This window comes from Pongo abelii, chromosome X, assembly GCF_028885655.2.
Source record: "Pongo abelii isolate AG06213 chromosome X, NHGRI_mPonAbe1-v2.0_pri, whole genome shotgun sequence".
NCBI classification, from domain to species: Eukaryota; Metazoa; Chordata; class Mammalia; order Primates; family Hominidae; genus Pongo; species Pongo abelii.
The window spans coordinates 10,483,784-10,498,671 of NC_072008.2; the positions used below are offsets into that span (position 1 = coordinate 10,483,784).

Here is a 14,888-nt window from a genome sequence, read left to right on the forward strand (position 1 = left end):
TGACTGCTAGTCCCACCCCAAAGATTCTGATCAGCAGGTCTCGGGGTAGGCAGGAGAACTGACATTTCTAACAAGCTCGCAGGTGATGCAGATGCTGCAGATTCCTGGACCACACTTTGCATAGCACTGAGGAAGACCAAAGGCTTGCGTCTCTAGTGAGAGAAAGTCAGGTCCATGGGATGGGGCTGGGGATATATGTATGGACCAACTGCTAGGATTCTCCTAGATCACACTGTAAAGACTCCCAGTGCTCTGTTCAAATAATCATTGCTCTTCTCTTCCTCACCCCATCTATAAGACTTGAAATCAAGCAAACCTTGTTCTGGGTTTCCACTTCTATATAGGCTTTCTTTTATTGTGTTTTAAAAATTCCCTGGAGAATATTTTGAGTGTTGTAAAAGAATTGTATTTTGAATAGGGAAAGGCAAATAGTGGATGAGAGACAGTAAAGGAAAATGAATTATATGTCATAAAGTAGTATGAATAAATGGTAGATGTTGAATAAATATTTGTCAACATCATAACTGCAAAAATACAAAATGATGAAAAGGCAACAGAGACAGGCAGAGACAGAGGGTCTTGGTGCCACAAAAATGATTTTATTTTGAACCAGAAAGCAACAGCAATCAAGACAATAGGCAGGGCCGAGGGCTTGGCAGTGTGACTTAAGTACCGGGGACTGAATTTGTCCAGGTGTAAGGAGTGACATAAAGAGAATCAATTTTTCATGTCCAAGCCAAGCTGATACAGATGATGATACTTATCAGTGATTCCCATTTACCCAGGCTTGGATTGCTTTTCAGATATCAGAGTTTTGTAACTATTTTATAAATACTTTTAAAGATGATGGAGCCACTGGAGTGTAGGTGAATTGGTGCCCCTCCCCTTTTCTTTTTGGGTGTATCAAGCATATAATCAATGACAGGAAAAGTGAAAGGTTTTTATGAGAGTTTTGCATTAAAAGAAAACCAACGATCAAGTTTCTACGCTGCAGCACTGTTGATATATGAGCAAGACAACTCTTTGTGGTCGGGGGCTGCACTTGCACTGTAGGATGTTTAACGGTGTCCATGACCTCTACGCACTAGATGCTGGTAGCTTCCCTTCCCCGGCTGTGACAATCAAAAGTTGCCACTGCATTGCCAAATGTCTCCTGGGGGGCAAAATCGAGCCCTGGTTGAGAAGCGCTGTTTTCAAAAACATCCTCCTGCCCCCATCATTGTCTTGGTGTGCTTTTTACCATTTTATTAAGGTAGACCAGATGGTCAACTTCCCAACACCAAATGCACATGTATGCCAGCATATATGCGTGTCTCTTTGCAGGTATCTGCATGTTCCTGGAGCTGAGATGGAATTCCACGGTCACTGGAGGACGTTAGTTCAGTTCCTCAGCAAGTTTAAGGTCAATATATCAGTACCGTAATAAAAAAGCCTGTCTGTATTCAAGCTGTTTCTTTTCCTCCAGCAGAAACCATCAATATTTGCAGTCAGTTTTTGAAGTCACTTTCTTTTAAAGCTGGAAAGAATCTTCACCCAGGCCCACCCTCATCTTAATCCACTATTTAGAGTCCTACTTGAATGATATCGCCAGCAACTTTCAACTTTGGATCCAGATTTCTTTATTTGTATCCACCAGGAAGAGAGGTACCACGTTTCTGAGTTCTTTTATGAGCACTCGCTACGTAATTTGCAAGGCCCAGTGCAAAGTGAAAATGCAGGCCCCTTGTTCAAAAATTGTTAAGAATTTCAAGACAGCAACAGCAGAGCATTAAATCAAGCTTAGGGCCCTTCTGAACTCCTGGGCTCTGGGCATACCCATGACACCAGACCTGGCAGTCTTGGTTGGTGCTGCATTGATTTTGTTGTATTAATTTAATTGGCACTGCCATCTCTTTTGCCCCTGTATCGCAGTGTTTCCTGTGGTGAGGACCCCCAAGTAATAAAATACTGTGACCTCAATCAGTTTAAAGAGAATGCAAAATTACACTGCAGCAAATTTTTACAGCATACATTTTTTAGACTTTCAAAAAAAAATTCACACGGGAATCTTTTCTACATCATTCTAGTAATTAAACACGGTGGCCTTTCACCATATACATATTTTCCTGTAAATATGACAACCTGGAACTAGTAACTGCTACTATCCACAATGCTTTTAAGTTAGCCAAGAGTGAGACTTCCACAACAAAATTATGACATAATCTCTCATGTCCTTATAAAAATAGCCAGAACATACCCTAAATGGCTTACTGTGAAAATTTGAGTAGTAACGTCTTAACATTGAAAAACATTATTTTCATGGAAATATTGTCCTTCTACTAAGTGTTTTATGTTAACATCATAAGGCAAACTGTAGCATTTATTGGTACCTGGAGACCATGATTTTAAAAACTCAGAAGCTGAGTTTTAGACCCTTTTATTTAGAACCTGTTAGTGTACAAAGTGCATTAAAATATCCATTATCCAGTTACCCAAAATGTATGTAAAAATTACTGAGACAACCCTTTCAGTTTATTCAGAGAAGGCAAACACACATTGCTTTTATATTGTAATAAAAAGAAAAACCTATAAGGTTTCCAGAGAAAGATTAATTGTTTTTTTCCATTGAGGCGTCCATCTTTTAGATGTGAAATTGTCTTAGGTAGCTATCAAAATATTCATCTGGGTATAAATAATATAGTAAATATATAGAATCTATCTGTTAAGAAAAAGGAGAGTGTCTGCTAGGGAAGAGGATAGAAGGACCCAGGAAGCTGGCTTGGCCTCCCTCGAAATCCAGATTTGCAATCACATGAGCTTTGGCCACGTGATGCTGAAACAATGAGTTCATTGACTTATTTCAGGGAGGCAGTTGGTTGATTTGGTTAAAAACAAAATAACTAAAAACAATGTCTAAATCCACTAGTCTGCTCAGTCAAAATGGCTGACCCAGTATCCCAGGTAAATATTTTAGCAATTGAAACCATTTATAGAGGTCATGCCCTTCATCAAACTAGAACCAATGCCAGAGGAGTTCTGGTCCAAGAACTGCTCAAGAAAGCCTTAATTCATGGACCATTCCAACGCATCAGATTGGCATGCAAAGAATCCCAGCTGACATTTTATAAGCAGGTTCCTGAATAATGAGTTTGAATTTTTTTTTTTTTTTTTTTTTTTTTTTGGTCTTACAACTCTATTGTAAACTATACTAGACTATAGAGGGACTTCTACATCTTTCAAGATGTGTTTAATAAAGGTCTGTTTATAATAACTTTTGAGGCATGTATCTAGTAAATAGTACTTTATACAACGTCCCTTGTCATTACCAACTCATAAATATTAAGTGTTTTTCAGTGACTTATGTTTGGATGTGGTAGTGGTGATCAGGGCCATGTGCTGATGTCCTGGAGAGCAAAATCAATCCAAAGTGGTGCTGCTATTTGTGACAGAACATGTTTATTTACTCAGCCCCGGAGACAAAAGGAAAATTGATATGGGGGAGGGGGAAATAGGAGAACTATTAAATGTAGCGAGAAATTTCACAGGTCTAAAGGAACTAGTAAAAGGAAGGATAAAGTAGATTCTATACCATAAAACAGAATCCTACCTCTGATAAAAGACAAATCAGCCTGAATTTTTGAATAATCAATAGGATTCAAAATGACTATTTTCAATTGCAATCTCATTCTTAATGTTCTTCCAGAACCCTTAACCCTGAGAGAAGCAGGGCAAAATGTGGCCAAAGGATTCAGAACCTTTCTTTCCAACATTATCCCATCAGCTATCAGAAGGTAAAGATTTAGCCACGGCAAGGTCCGAGGTCCAAAATCAATTCTTTTCATTCTCTGTCTTGCTCTCCATTTTAGTTGATCTGATACAACTTTTCGACATCACAATTAAAACACTTCAAATTAAACCAGAGTAAGAAAGCCTGTTTCCTCCCCTACTAGGTTCAAACACATCGTGTTATGCACCATCGAGGTGAGAAGACCTACCATGGAATCATTATGAGATATTAGGTAAGAAGGTGAATAACATACAAAACTACAAAAGTTTTTGTTTGTTTGTTTTTTTGCAAGCCCATAGATTGTGATGAAATAAAGGTTGTAAATAGCTGATAAACTTATGGGCCTCTTAATGTGCAAAACCAAGTAATTCCTAAAAGTTGTAATCCTGATTATGTTTCTCTTATAAATAATCTATAGATTTTCCTCTAAATACAAAAAAATTAAGAGAAATTATTAAAGCCCGTACTTAATACAAGACACAGTAAAAGGAGAGGAATCTCTTGTTTTGAGCCCTATCTGAGCCGATTTCTGGACACTTTTGGTGAGATTTCATTACACTCATGAAGCCTGTGCTTTCTCAGTCCCCCAGATAGTGGCCTGAACCTTACTGTTCCCCAGAAAGCAGCTCCATGTGGCCAGACGCTCACGGCAGCTGCTCTGTGCAGTCCAAATGGTCTGGGATAGGAAGCCCAGTGATAATCGTCAGACACTTGTTCCACACGGTGAAGGTGGGGCAAACAGGCTGCGCAAATGCGACGTCGAAGGTGTAGAGGTGGATGGAGTTCAAAGCATCATAAAAGGCGATAGAGCCGTTATCATAGTCCAGCAGGATGCCCACGCGCCGGAGGTGGGGGGCAGGCTCAATGGGGATTTCCTTGCTATTGTGTCTCACCACCCAGTTATTGTTGCAGCGGCAGAGCGCCCAGGAAGCAGAGTTCTTCCCAATCCATTCATGCTTCGGGGCTGATTTATAAGCAAGACCAATGGCATACCTGCAGAAACAAAACAGCAACAACAAAAACAATGAGCCATGTTGCACACGCACGGTAAATCCGTTCTATGGTCCTCAGGGGTTATAAAAACATGATCATTTGTTGTCCCTGTTTATTTTCTTTAAGTGAAAGCTTGGCAAGAACCCCAACATCTGTGTTCCTCATCTCCTTCCCTCCCAAACATATAGTGGGTGGAAAGAAGCGTCGTATTTACCCACATTTCTGTTTTCAGTTCAAACAAACACTACAGAGAACTTGAACTTTGTGTTTTGCTGCTTTTTTTCACTCTTATAAAAATCTACACAATGAATTCGCTAGACCAGTGCTGACCAAAAGAACTTTCGACAACGATTGAAATGTTCTGCTCTCCTCGATATGGTAACCACAAGCCACATATGGCTACCGGGCACTTTAGCTGTGGCTGGTGAGACTGAGGAACAGAACCTTAAATTTATTTAATTTTCATTAAGTTAAGTTAAATGATTTAAATAGCTGCATGTGGCTCATAGCTACCATACTGCACAGCATAACCCTAGACTTCTCCTTTTGACCTTCTTATAATTTTTCATTTAACACCATGTCTGTCATTTTCTGATTCTGAATGCACTTTGCCAAGGGCAAGCACAGAAGATGATTCCCATTTGCGGGGATAAGTCCTTTGTCATTACTAAGCCCCGGTTTTCTCATGTATACCACAGGGACAATGATAGTCTCCATCTTGCAGTGTTATTTTAAGGAGTAAAGGAGAGAATACACGTTAAGTCCTAGGCACAGGACCTGGCATGTAATGTTCAGTAACTGCTGTTTTATGATTATTGCCTGATGGCACATATTAACAATAAGTACCAGAATCAGAATTTGAACTCAGGATGACTCAAACCCCACAAACAAACAAACACGAACTACATTCTCCAATGCCATCCGTAACCAGAAATTGTGCAGTTCATCACTGCCAAGAGCCTTTCTGATTATATTCCCTACTATACTGAAAAAAAATTCTGAACGTGTTTGAGCAGACGGATCTTCTGGTTATTCTAAATGTTCTCTCGCTGCTCAAAAGAATCCAAAGAATGCTTTCTATAATGTTCTAAGCTTCTTAATCTCTTTTTACCCCTCTGAGGCATGTCTCTGTAATATTCATCGTATTTCAGTTATTAAGATAAATAAAACCCATCACTCTTAATAAAGAGTAAATGACTCACAGTTGAACTTTTAATATGTTATAGCAGAAACCAGTCTAATTGGATATTAACATATGGTACCTTACCCAATGCAGAGAGAAAAATTTCATGGGTCTTTAATAAAATGACATTCTGTAAAAAAAAAAAAAATCACACTGGACTTAAAATACAATCGATCACTTTAAGAGTGGTGTGTTTAAAAAGAAAATTAACACAACATGCCATCACTAAAGCCAAAAGAAGGATGGAATTGATAATCTGCCAAGCCCAGTGTGCAGGCCTGTCTGTCAGTCATCAATGTTGCATCCTCTCTTCCCTCTCGTCCATCCTCTCCTGCTTATGAGGAGAATCCAAGTTGCATTTCCCAGAATCCCCTTTCCTGTAGGAGTCTGGGTCAGGCTCTGCTATTGTGATGCCTTTGCACAAGATCCAGAAGTGCTTAGAGGAGGGGAAACACGCTTTCCTGATGGCAGACAGTAGACGTGCAGTTGGTGGAAGCTTGCTAGATGAGCACCTGAGTACACCTGCCTTGTGCTGTGGGCAACTTTGCAGCAGCTACAGCTCATCATGACTCCATGAACTAGAGCAGCAGACTCCCTGACTTCATGCCCCAGCCCTTCCAGGGTCCTGTAAGCTTCTGGCTCCCTTCTTCTGCGGAGTGCATCGAGGGTCTCAAATGTCATCTGTTTGATACACTGATATGGTTTGGCTGTGTCCCCACCCAAATCTCATCTTGAATTCCCACATGTTGTGGGAGGGACCCAGTGGGAGGAAATTGAATCATGGGGGCAGGTCCTTTCAGTGTTGTTCTCGTGATAGTGAATAAGTCTCACGACATCTGATGGTTTTAAAAAGGGGGAGTTTCCCTGCACAAGCTCTCTTTTTGCCTGCTGCCATCCATGTAAGACGGGACTTGTTCCTCCTTGCCTTCTGCCGTGATTGCGGGCTTTCCCAGCCACATGGAACTGTAAGTCCATTATAAACCTCTTTCGCAAATTGCCCGGTCTTGGTTATGTCTTTCTTTATCAGCAGCATGAAAACAGACTAATACATACATTTTGGAAAGGTTTTCATTTTGCAATTGTCAGTATCTCCCACCCCCTCCAAAACGTTCTGTATACCCCAGTGAATACCATTTCCATTTTTCAGACAATTTGGAACCTGTATTTGCATCACAAAATCGCCACATCTGTATTGTTTCCTCCTTGTTGTGGCACAGCATTTTTATTTTTTATTACTTTGATGTTTATTTCCCATTTGAACCTTAACTGAACCCTATGAAATAGCTGTGGCAGGTATGGCTGACTACATGTAGCAAATAGAAACAGAAGATTAAAATTGGGAGCAAAATCCAGAGTTGTATGCTGCCCCCACCCCTTCTGGTCTTAATAATCTTTGCATGAACCCGTTATTACTCATTTAGTTAACACCATTTCATAAAACACCAAGTGCACATTAGCATTAAAGAGTAAGAAAATAACTAAGTGTATACTCCATTAAGCAAAGGAAAATACCATTATAGTATCATTAATCTGTAAAACTAGGTACATATTTCCATTGAGCTTGAAAGGTGCAAGCAGGATGTAATGTTCCATTAAGTTACGCAGTGAGACACGGAGAATTCAAAGTATAAAAATTATGTCTCTCAGAGCAATGTTAACATGCCCCATTGCACAGATCATAATGTACGCATCAATTTAAAGTCAGGACTATATTTCATAAGCAAATATACGTCATTAGCTGTTGCAAATCAAGATGTCACAGGCACTTAATCGTAGGGGGCGCCCCTTCCTTGCTAATACCCCCCCAGGAAATGTAAAGTGACTTTCTACATGAAGATTTTTCTGAAATTGACAGGTTTGTAAAGATTAATTGTGTAGCAATTAATTTTAGAATTTCTTTTCCCCCTCATGAGTTAGTTTTGACATCTGGAGGGTGTTTTCAAGGTAATGCTGATCTGTGTTTATATAACTGAAGTGGTCTGATGGAATTTTGCAAACTATTCATCAATGGCAATGAGATCATAATGATCAGGTTTCATTTATCATAAATAATTATTAATAGAGTAATAATCATTTAGACCCTGGATTCTATCCCAGATTAATACAGCACATTAATTAACTAGAAACATTTGCTTTTTTGTACCGGCATCCATTGTGTTTTCCTTTGTGCTTTAATTTTGCCCCATTGCAGCTAAAAATTGCAAATGCCAATCTAGCCCAGAGCCTAGTGGGGTGAAGGATTTGTCCTCCATCCTCTGGCAGGATGTTGGAACAGAAAAATCTTCTAGGCAAAGAGAATTATGAGGATAACAACAAAGGAAAACCTACTCGCTCAGCCAATATAGTATGTACCATTATTGGGAGAGATGGGAAGCTTACAATTCACTTCTTAGATTTTTGGCTAATTTCCACCTACAATATAAGGGACTCAGACATGTCACATTAGTTGCATAGGTTTGAATGGAAAGGTTTCTTTTATATATAAATAAGAAGTGTTTTATCATGCTTATATTGAAAGAAACACTGTTATACTCACCATCTTCAGGCTATGCAATTTTGAATGTTGATTTTATTTTTTAAAGCAAGGATTCAGCTATCACTCATTAAGTACACTATCATAAACCCTAGAGAGTAATTAATTATAGCATTTCAAAAATACACCACCCTTTTGCGAATAGCAGCATAGCATGGTGGTTAAGAGCGGGGAACAGCAAACTACCACCCAGGGGCCAACTCTGGCCCTCTGCCTGTTTTTATAAATGAAGTTTTATTGGAACGCAGCCATGTCCATTTGTGTAGGTGTTGTCTGTGGCTGCTTTCCCACTACAACAGAAGAGTCGAGTATTAGTGACAAAAATCATTTGGCATGCAAAACCAGAAATATTGAATCTCTGGCCCTTTACAGATAATGTTTGTGGACTGCTGGTTAAGAGCCTGACCCTTGACTGCAGAGTTACTGACTCTGCCACCTGTGAGCTTTGTAACCCTGTGATCTTCAGCATACACCTCAGTCAGTCACCTCATCAGTAAAGTGGATAATATTAGCACCTACCTATGTAGGGCTGTAAGGCTGAATAAATGAGTTGACATCTGTAAAATGCTTAGACCAGTGCCTGGCACATACTTGTACCATATGAGGGCTTGTTAAATAAAAATAAAATAGCTCCCTTTTTGATCAATAGCAAGCAGGCATTTGTGAGACAGACGGTCAAAGGGGTGCAGTTTGTGGCTGTGGATTAGGCAAGGTTAACTAATTCCAATGTAATTGTGTCCTGACCTTTGCCCTTATTCTTAGAGAACTCAGTGGGCTAAAGTCACTAGGCTGGATCTAACAGGCCTTTTGAAATTATTCCCAGCCTATGATCACTGCTTCACCCCCACTATTCAACCCTTAGCTATTTGCACTAATTGGTCCAGTCTAGAACCATAAAACACACAAGGCAACAGAAATTAGTTTTGTATAATGATGAAGAGTGACGTTTTAAAGTAGGGAATGGCAAACTTTTTCTTGAAAGGACCAGAAAAAATAAACATTTTTGGCTTCGTAGACCATATGATTCTTAACTACTCGATTCTGCTGTTGTGGCTGAAAGGCAGCCATGGACTATATGTAAAAAAAATGGACCTGGCTGTATTCCCATAAAACTTTATTGACAAAACCAGGTAGCAGGCCAGGTTTGGCTCATGGGCTGTGGTTTGCCAACCCATGTTTCATGGCATGAAAGAGCAGTGTTAGTTAGCATGGTATAGCTCTTCCAATGACCAGAGCTCTATAATCTTGAACAGAGAACCCGCAGATGTGGGTATTAGTAATATATGGTGGTTGTTTGAATCTGCTAAGTTTGGGGGTGTTTGTTATGCAGCATTATCCTAGCAACAGCTGACTAATACAACTTTTCTGCATTTTATTCTTTAAGATGCATTTCAGTATGGGTTGATTCTCTTAAGTACAGAATGAGATGTGCCTTTTTATAACTGCAGGACAATAGAAATAAGTTGCTTACCATGTGCTTCCACTTATGACCACTTCCCAATAATGCCGGCCACTATCAATAAACACATTTCCAGCTACTCCATAGCTCCCCTGGCTGGTGAAGCGTTCAGGTGTGTGACTCTTCTTGGATGATGACTCATCACGTTCTACTGTCAAGTTATCATGGGACACCTTCAGTTTTCGATGAGCAGATTTGGGATCCAGTTTAAATGGTTGGCCTGAAAACAAATTCACAAAACAGGAAGAGGAAGAGGATTGTTTATTTTATCACAATAGCATATTTTCAAAATCAGATTTAAAAGACAGGAACAAGCCAGCCCTCCCTGAGCCATGCCTCCTATCACAAAGTGGTATCTTGTATTTTCATAGTAATTTAAACGTTATAAGCAACTTTCAAAGACATTTGCTTGCAAAGTTTTCATAATATTCAAAAGACAATAGAGAGCAGCAACTCTGTGTAAAGTATAGTACACAGTAGGAGTGAAGAAGAACATGCTCCTGCCTTCATAAGCTTTCAGTCTACCAGTTCTAAGATAGGGATCCAATGGTGGCATGCCAACTATTCAACGACAGCATGGACAAGGCTTAGCCAGTAAACATAGTGTGAGCTAGCTTCATGGATTCCAGGTGTACACAAGCAGCACAGGTACATACTGGCTGGATAGCATCCTAAAAAGGAGGAATGAATGAAGACTCCATTTTCAACCACTGCAGTGTTCCATCCAGCATAAGATGCATTCATGCTCAATAGACTTCAGACCAGAAACCAAACAAATCATCTTAGGTCTTAACATACAGAATATTCTAGAGGTTTATATTATTCTGAGCTTATTAAAAATTAAAGCATTACTCTTAGGAATTTAGGATGAGAATACAATTTTCAGGCCACAAAATTAGGAAAAAATGTGATAGTAACGCCTGGGTTTTCTACTCATGAAATTATTTATATATAATAAGGCCTTCTCTATTTCATTACTCACATTTGTATCTTAAAGATTTAAGTACTAAAAAATCTTGGCAGAGTCACACCTGGACATTTTGTCATAGTTGTTACTTCTTTGACAACTCAATACTGGTTTGGAGTACTGCCTGTCATTCAACACTGCATTGGGCACAAGGCATTTAAAGGCAGGAAATGAGTTACAACCTGATGCAAATGCCATGGTGTCCAAACTCCACAGCCACTGTTGCAGTTGGCAGGTTCCTTCTGCCCAGTATACAGCTCTCAATCACAGGAAAAGGTTTGGTAAATTCAACTGTGGCAATACACGATGCTGGGCGAGAAACTGACCCAGTGAGTATAGGACAGTGTGTGTTGTCACATGTGGGTAGGCCAAAGGATTTCCAATTGCCTCTTGGATACAAACACAACACCAGCACCTCTAAAATCCTTTCTTTTTAGGTCAGGGACCAGCATACTTTTTCTGCAAAGGGCCTGAGAGTAAATAGTTTTGGCTATGCAGGCCAGGCCATGTGGTCTCTTTTGTGACTATTCAACTCTTCTGCTATAGTGAGGGGGCAGCCACAGACAATAGGTAAATGAATGGGCGTGGCTATATGCTAATAAAACTTTATTTACAAAATCAGGCAGCCAGATTTGGCCCTTGAGCTACAGTTAGCTGGCTTTTGTTTTAGAAATCTATGTCTGTACATATCAAAGAAAAGCTTAGGCTGGGCTGGTGGCTCATGCCTGTAATGCCTGCACTTTGAGAGGCCAAGGCAGCTGGATCGCCTGAGGTCAGGAGTTCAATACCAGCTTGGCCAACATGGTAAAACCCCATCTCTACTAAAAATACAAAAATTAGCTGGGTGTGGTGGCAGACACCTGTAATTCCAGCTACTCGGGGGGCTGAGGCACGAGTATCACTTGAACCCGGGAGGCAGAGGTTGCAATGACCTGAGATCGTGCCGCTGCGCTCCAGCCTGGGCAACAGAGCGAGACACTGTCTCAAAAAAATAATAAAAAAAGTTTTAAAGGGGGAGCAGAGAAAACCCTCAAGTGCTGAGCAGGGATTGGACATTCTCAGAGGCCGTAAGATCTGCTGGATTACATGTGTAGTTTAAATTTTGACTTGTAAAAAAAGTCCTTAGGAATGGTCATGCTAGCAACTATCAGAGATAAACTATGAACTAAGACAAGAAGAGTATGAAGACAGTTTTGCTTAAAATATTTCAATTTTTAAAAGTGGAAGGTAGAATACGGATTAAAAATGATAGGATACTAACGGGCAGAGCAGGAAGAAATTCCTTAATGGCGCCCATCATTTACAATGAAGGCCAAGTTCTGCTCGGCCTCCTTCTGGTGAGATGTATCAGAATGTCAGAGCCATTGGAAAGACCGGCCTTGTGATGGTGAGATACTGCCTCAAACATCCTGCCTGCCTTGGCTCACACCCTCACCCACGCATGTGTGGAGCAGAATCATGCAGTCTTGGTGAGCAAATTCTGCCCGTGCCTCAGATGTGTTTCCCAAATAAACCACTACCTACTCTGCCCAAATTCAAGGCTTTTGCTTCAGTGAAGACAAATTAGTTCAAGAAAGAGATTACTAGCTTACTTTACTAAATAATTCATTATAATATTTGTATGGGACACGACTCTTATTCAGGCCGTTGTTTACTTATATGGACAACTCTTTCAATAATCTTTTGATACTGTGCCCAGCAGCCAGTCTTCCTTCCTTGTAATCCACTCACCACATCATAGTGCAAGAGAGCTTTATTTCATGGAAATTTTCATCCTGCCTGTTTTATTTAAACTCTTCAATCTCTCCACCAATCATTGGTGTACAAAGAAACTCCCTGGTGTGGCCCAGGAGGCTTTCACAATCTGTTCTTGTCTCTAGCTTCCTGGCTCACCTATCCTCCCAACCTAAGACACACTTTAACCACACGGATCAATTTTCTGTTCCATAAATACATTCTCCTTGTCTCTGGGCTTTTGCCCATGCTGTTCCTTCTGCATGGAACACTGTGTCCTCACATCCCCTGCTCCTAACCTACCTTGGAAAGCCTCTCAAGGTTGTGCTGGGGCACCCTGGCTTTGTCAACTTAGAACCTCTCATGGTTATTCCAGTCAGAGATTTCACACATTGAATGTTAATTAGGATCAATGTGCTTTATTCCCCAATAGTCTATGACCTTTTTGAGAGAAGCACACCTTAGGGAGTTGAAGATATTCATAATATCCTTAGCATCTTGCATAGCATCCCAAACACACTTGGTGCTCAAACATATCTTTTGAAGGAACAAATATTTACATGTTCAAATGCAAATCAAATAATGCTGATCTAAGTGTGCATAGGTATTGTGCCATTTGTTGTATGACTGTAAAGAAACATATCATCATGTTATATTCTCTTATCTACTTAGAATTACTTTGAGATGGTCTTTTTGACAACCCATAACAACCCTCAAGTTGTTAAAATATTCCCATTTTAAAACTGAAGGAACACTAAATGCATTGTGGGATCCTGGATTGGGTCCTGGAATAGGAAAAGAACATTAGCGGAAAGCTGGTAAAATCTGAATAAAGTCTGGAGTTTAGTTATGAGTAATGCATCAATGTTAATTTCTTAGTTATGATAACTGTACCAAGGTTACATAAGATGTTAATATTTGGGCAAACTGGGTTAAGGGTGTACAGAACTCTCTGTATTATCTATGGATTTCCTATAAATCTATAGCTATTCCACAATAAAAAGTCTATTTAAAAATATGAAGAAACTAGCCATATAGCTATATGGGTGCCAAGTGGGAAAGCCACAGTCTTCTCATTCTTAATTCAGTGCTCTCTTTACATCCCTTGTTCTTCCTCTAGGATCCAACACATTCCTCTAGGATACAACACAACACTTGTACTGAGAAACAAGGATATAGGTTAAATAAGGGTTCCCCTTGAAAAGCGCTTAATTGTTCCTGTTGACTGCCTGGCAACCTCACAACATGGCGCCATACCAACACACTCCAATTTGCTTTCTCTTGGGAGGTCTTATGTAAATAAACACCATGTTACATAACATAATATTCCTAGATCAAAAGGATGTAAAGAAAGGAGAGAGGATAAAACAAAACACATGTGGACAGAGACAGAGAGAGGGAGATGACAGTATCATGAGACACACATATAGGCCAGATCATTCTCTGTGATGCGCACTGTCCTGTGTATTGGGGATGTTTCCCATCATCCCTGGCCTCTACTCACTACGTGCCAGGAGCATCCACCCCAGATGTGACAACTAAAAACCTCTTCCAGATATTACTAAATGTCCCGGTAGGGTGGGGTGGAGGGGGAGGAAGAAGTGTCCCTGATTGAGAACCACAGACTTTGACTGTTTTCTAGAATAAAAGAAAGAATTTCTGAAGAGTGATTAGTTGGCTATTCTGCTATGAAAAATAACACTATCCACCATTTACAGAGCCCCTACTGTGGGTCAGGTCTTATATATACAACTTCTACTTCTCACAAGAATGCCTCCAGGAATATTTATTTAAAAAATGAGAAGACTCAAGTGCAGAGAGAGTAATGGCCTCACGGCTGTGAAGGAATAGAATCAGTTTTGGAACCTAGAGGTACCTGATGCAAACTCCATTATTCCACACTGGCTTTTTACTTGTTTTGGGGGGCTGTCAATGATACCCAGGACAGAGAAAAGGAAAAGAAAGGGGGACAGAGTCAGCTGAAAGAAGAGCAGATAAGACATGACAGCTCTGTTGAGTTCACAGCACTTACTGTTTGTCTTCAACTTCCCAGGCTCACTGCTGCGGCTGCCCGCCTGGTTGATGGCCTTGACCATGAAGATGTACTTGGTGCCGCTCTGCAGACCGTGCACCGTGTAGTGGTTCTGCTTGATGTTGGGTACTATCATCCAGCTATCAGCCGAATTACACAGACCTGCAAAGCCAATCAGACATGGTGCAGTTCTTTGGCACAAGGGGAGCAATGTTTGCGTA

General features: G+C 40.3%; 1 protein-coding gene across 9 annotated transcripts in view; it reads right to left on the reverse strand.

The window, feature by feature from the left end:
* Positions 1-577: 577 nt before the first annotated feature.
* MID1 (midline 1) overlaps positions 578-14,888 on the reverse strand; it is a 654,743-nt gene continuing 640,432 nt past the window's right edge. For 8 of the 9 annotated variants that reach the window (XM_063721012.1, XM_054544081.2, XM_054544080.2 and 5 more), the window contains 3 exons: positions 14,668-14,829; positions 9,947-10,154; positions 578-4,759 (listed from right to left, as the gene is read on the reverse strand). In XM_063721012.1, coding sequence (XP_063577082.1) covers positions 4,411-4,759; positions 9,947-10,154; positions 14,668-14,829 — 719 coding nt within the window. In that variant the 3' untranslated portion in view covers positions 578-4,410. 9 annotated transcript variants of the gene reach the window in all.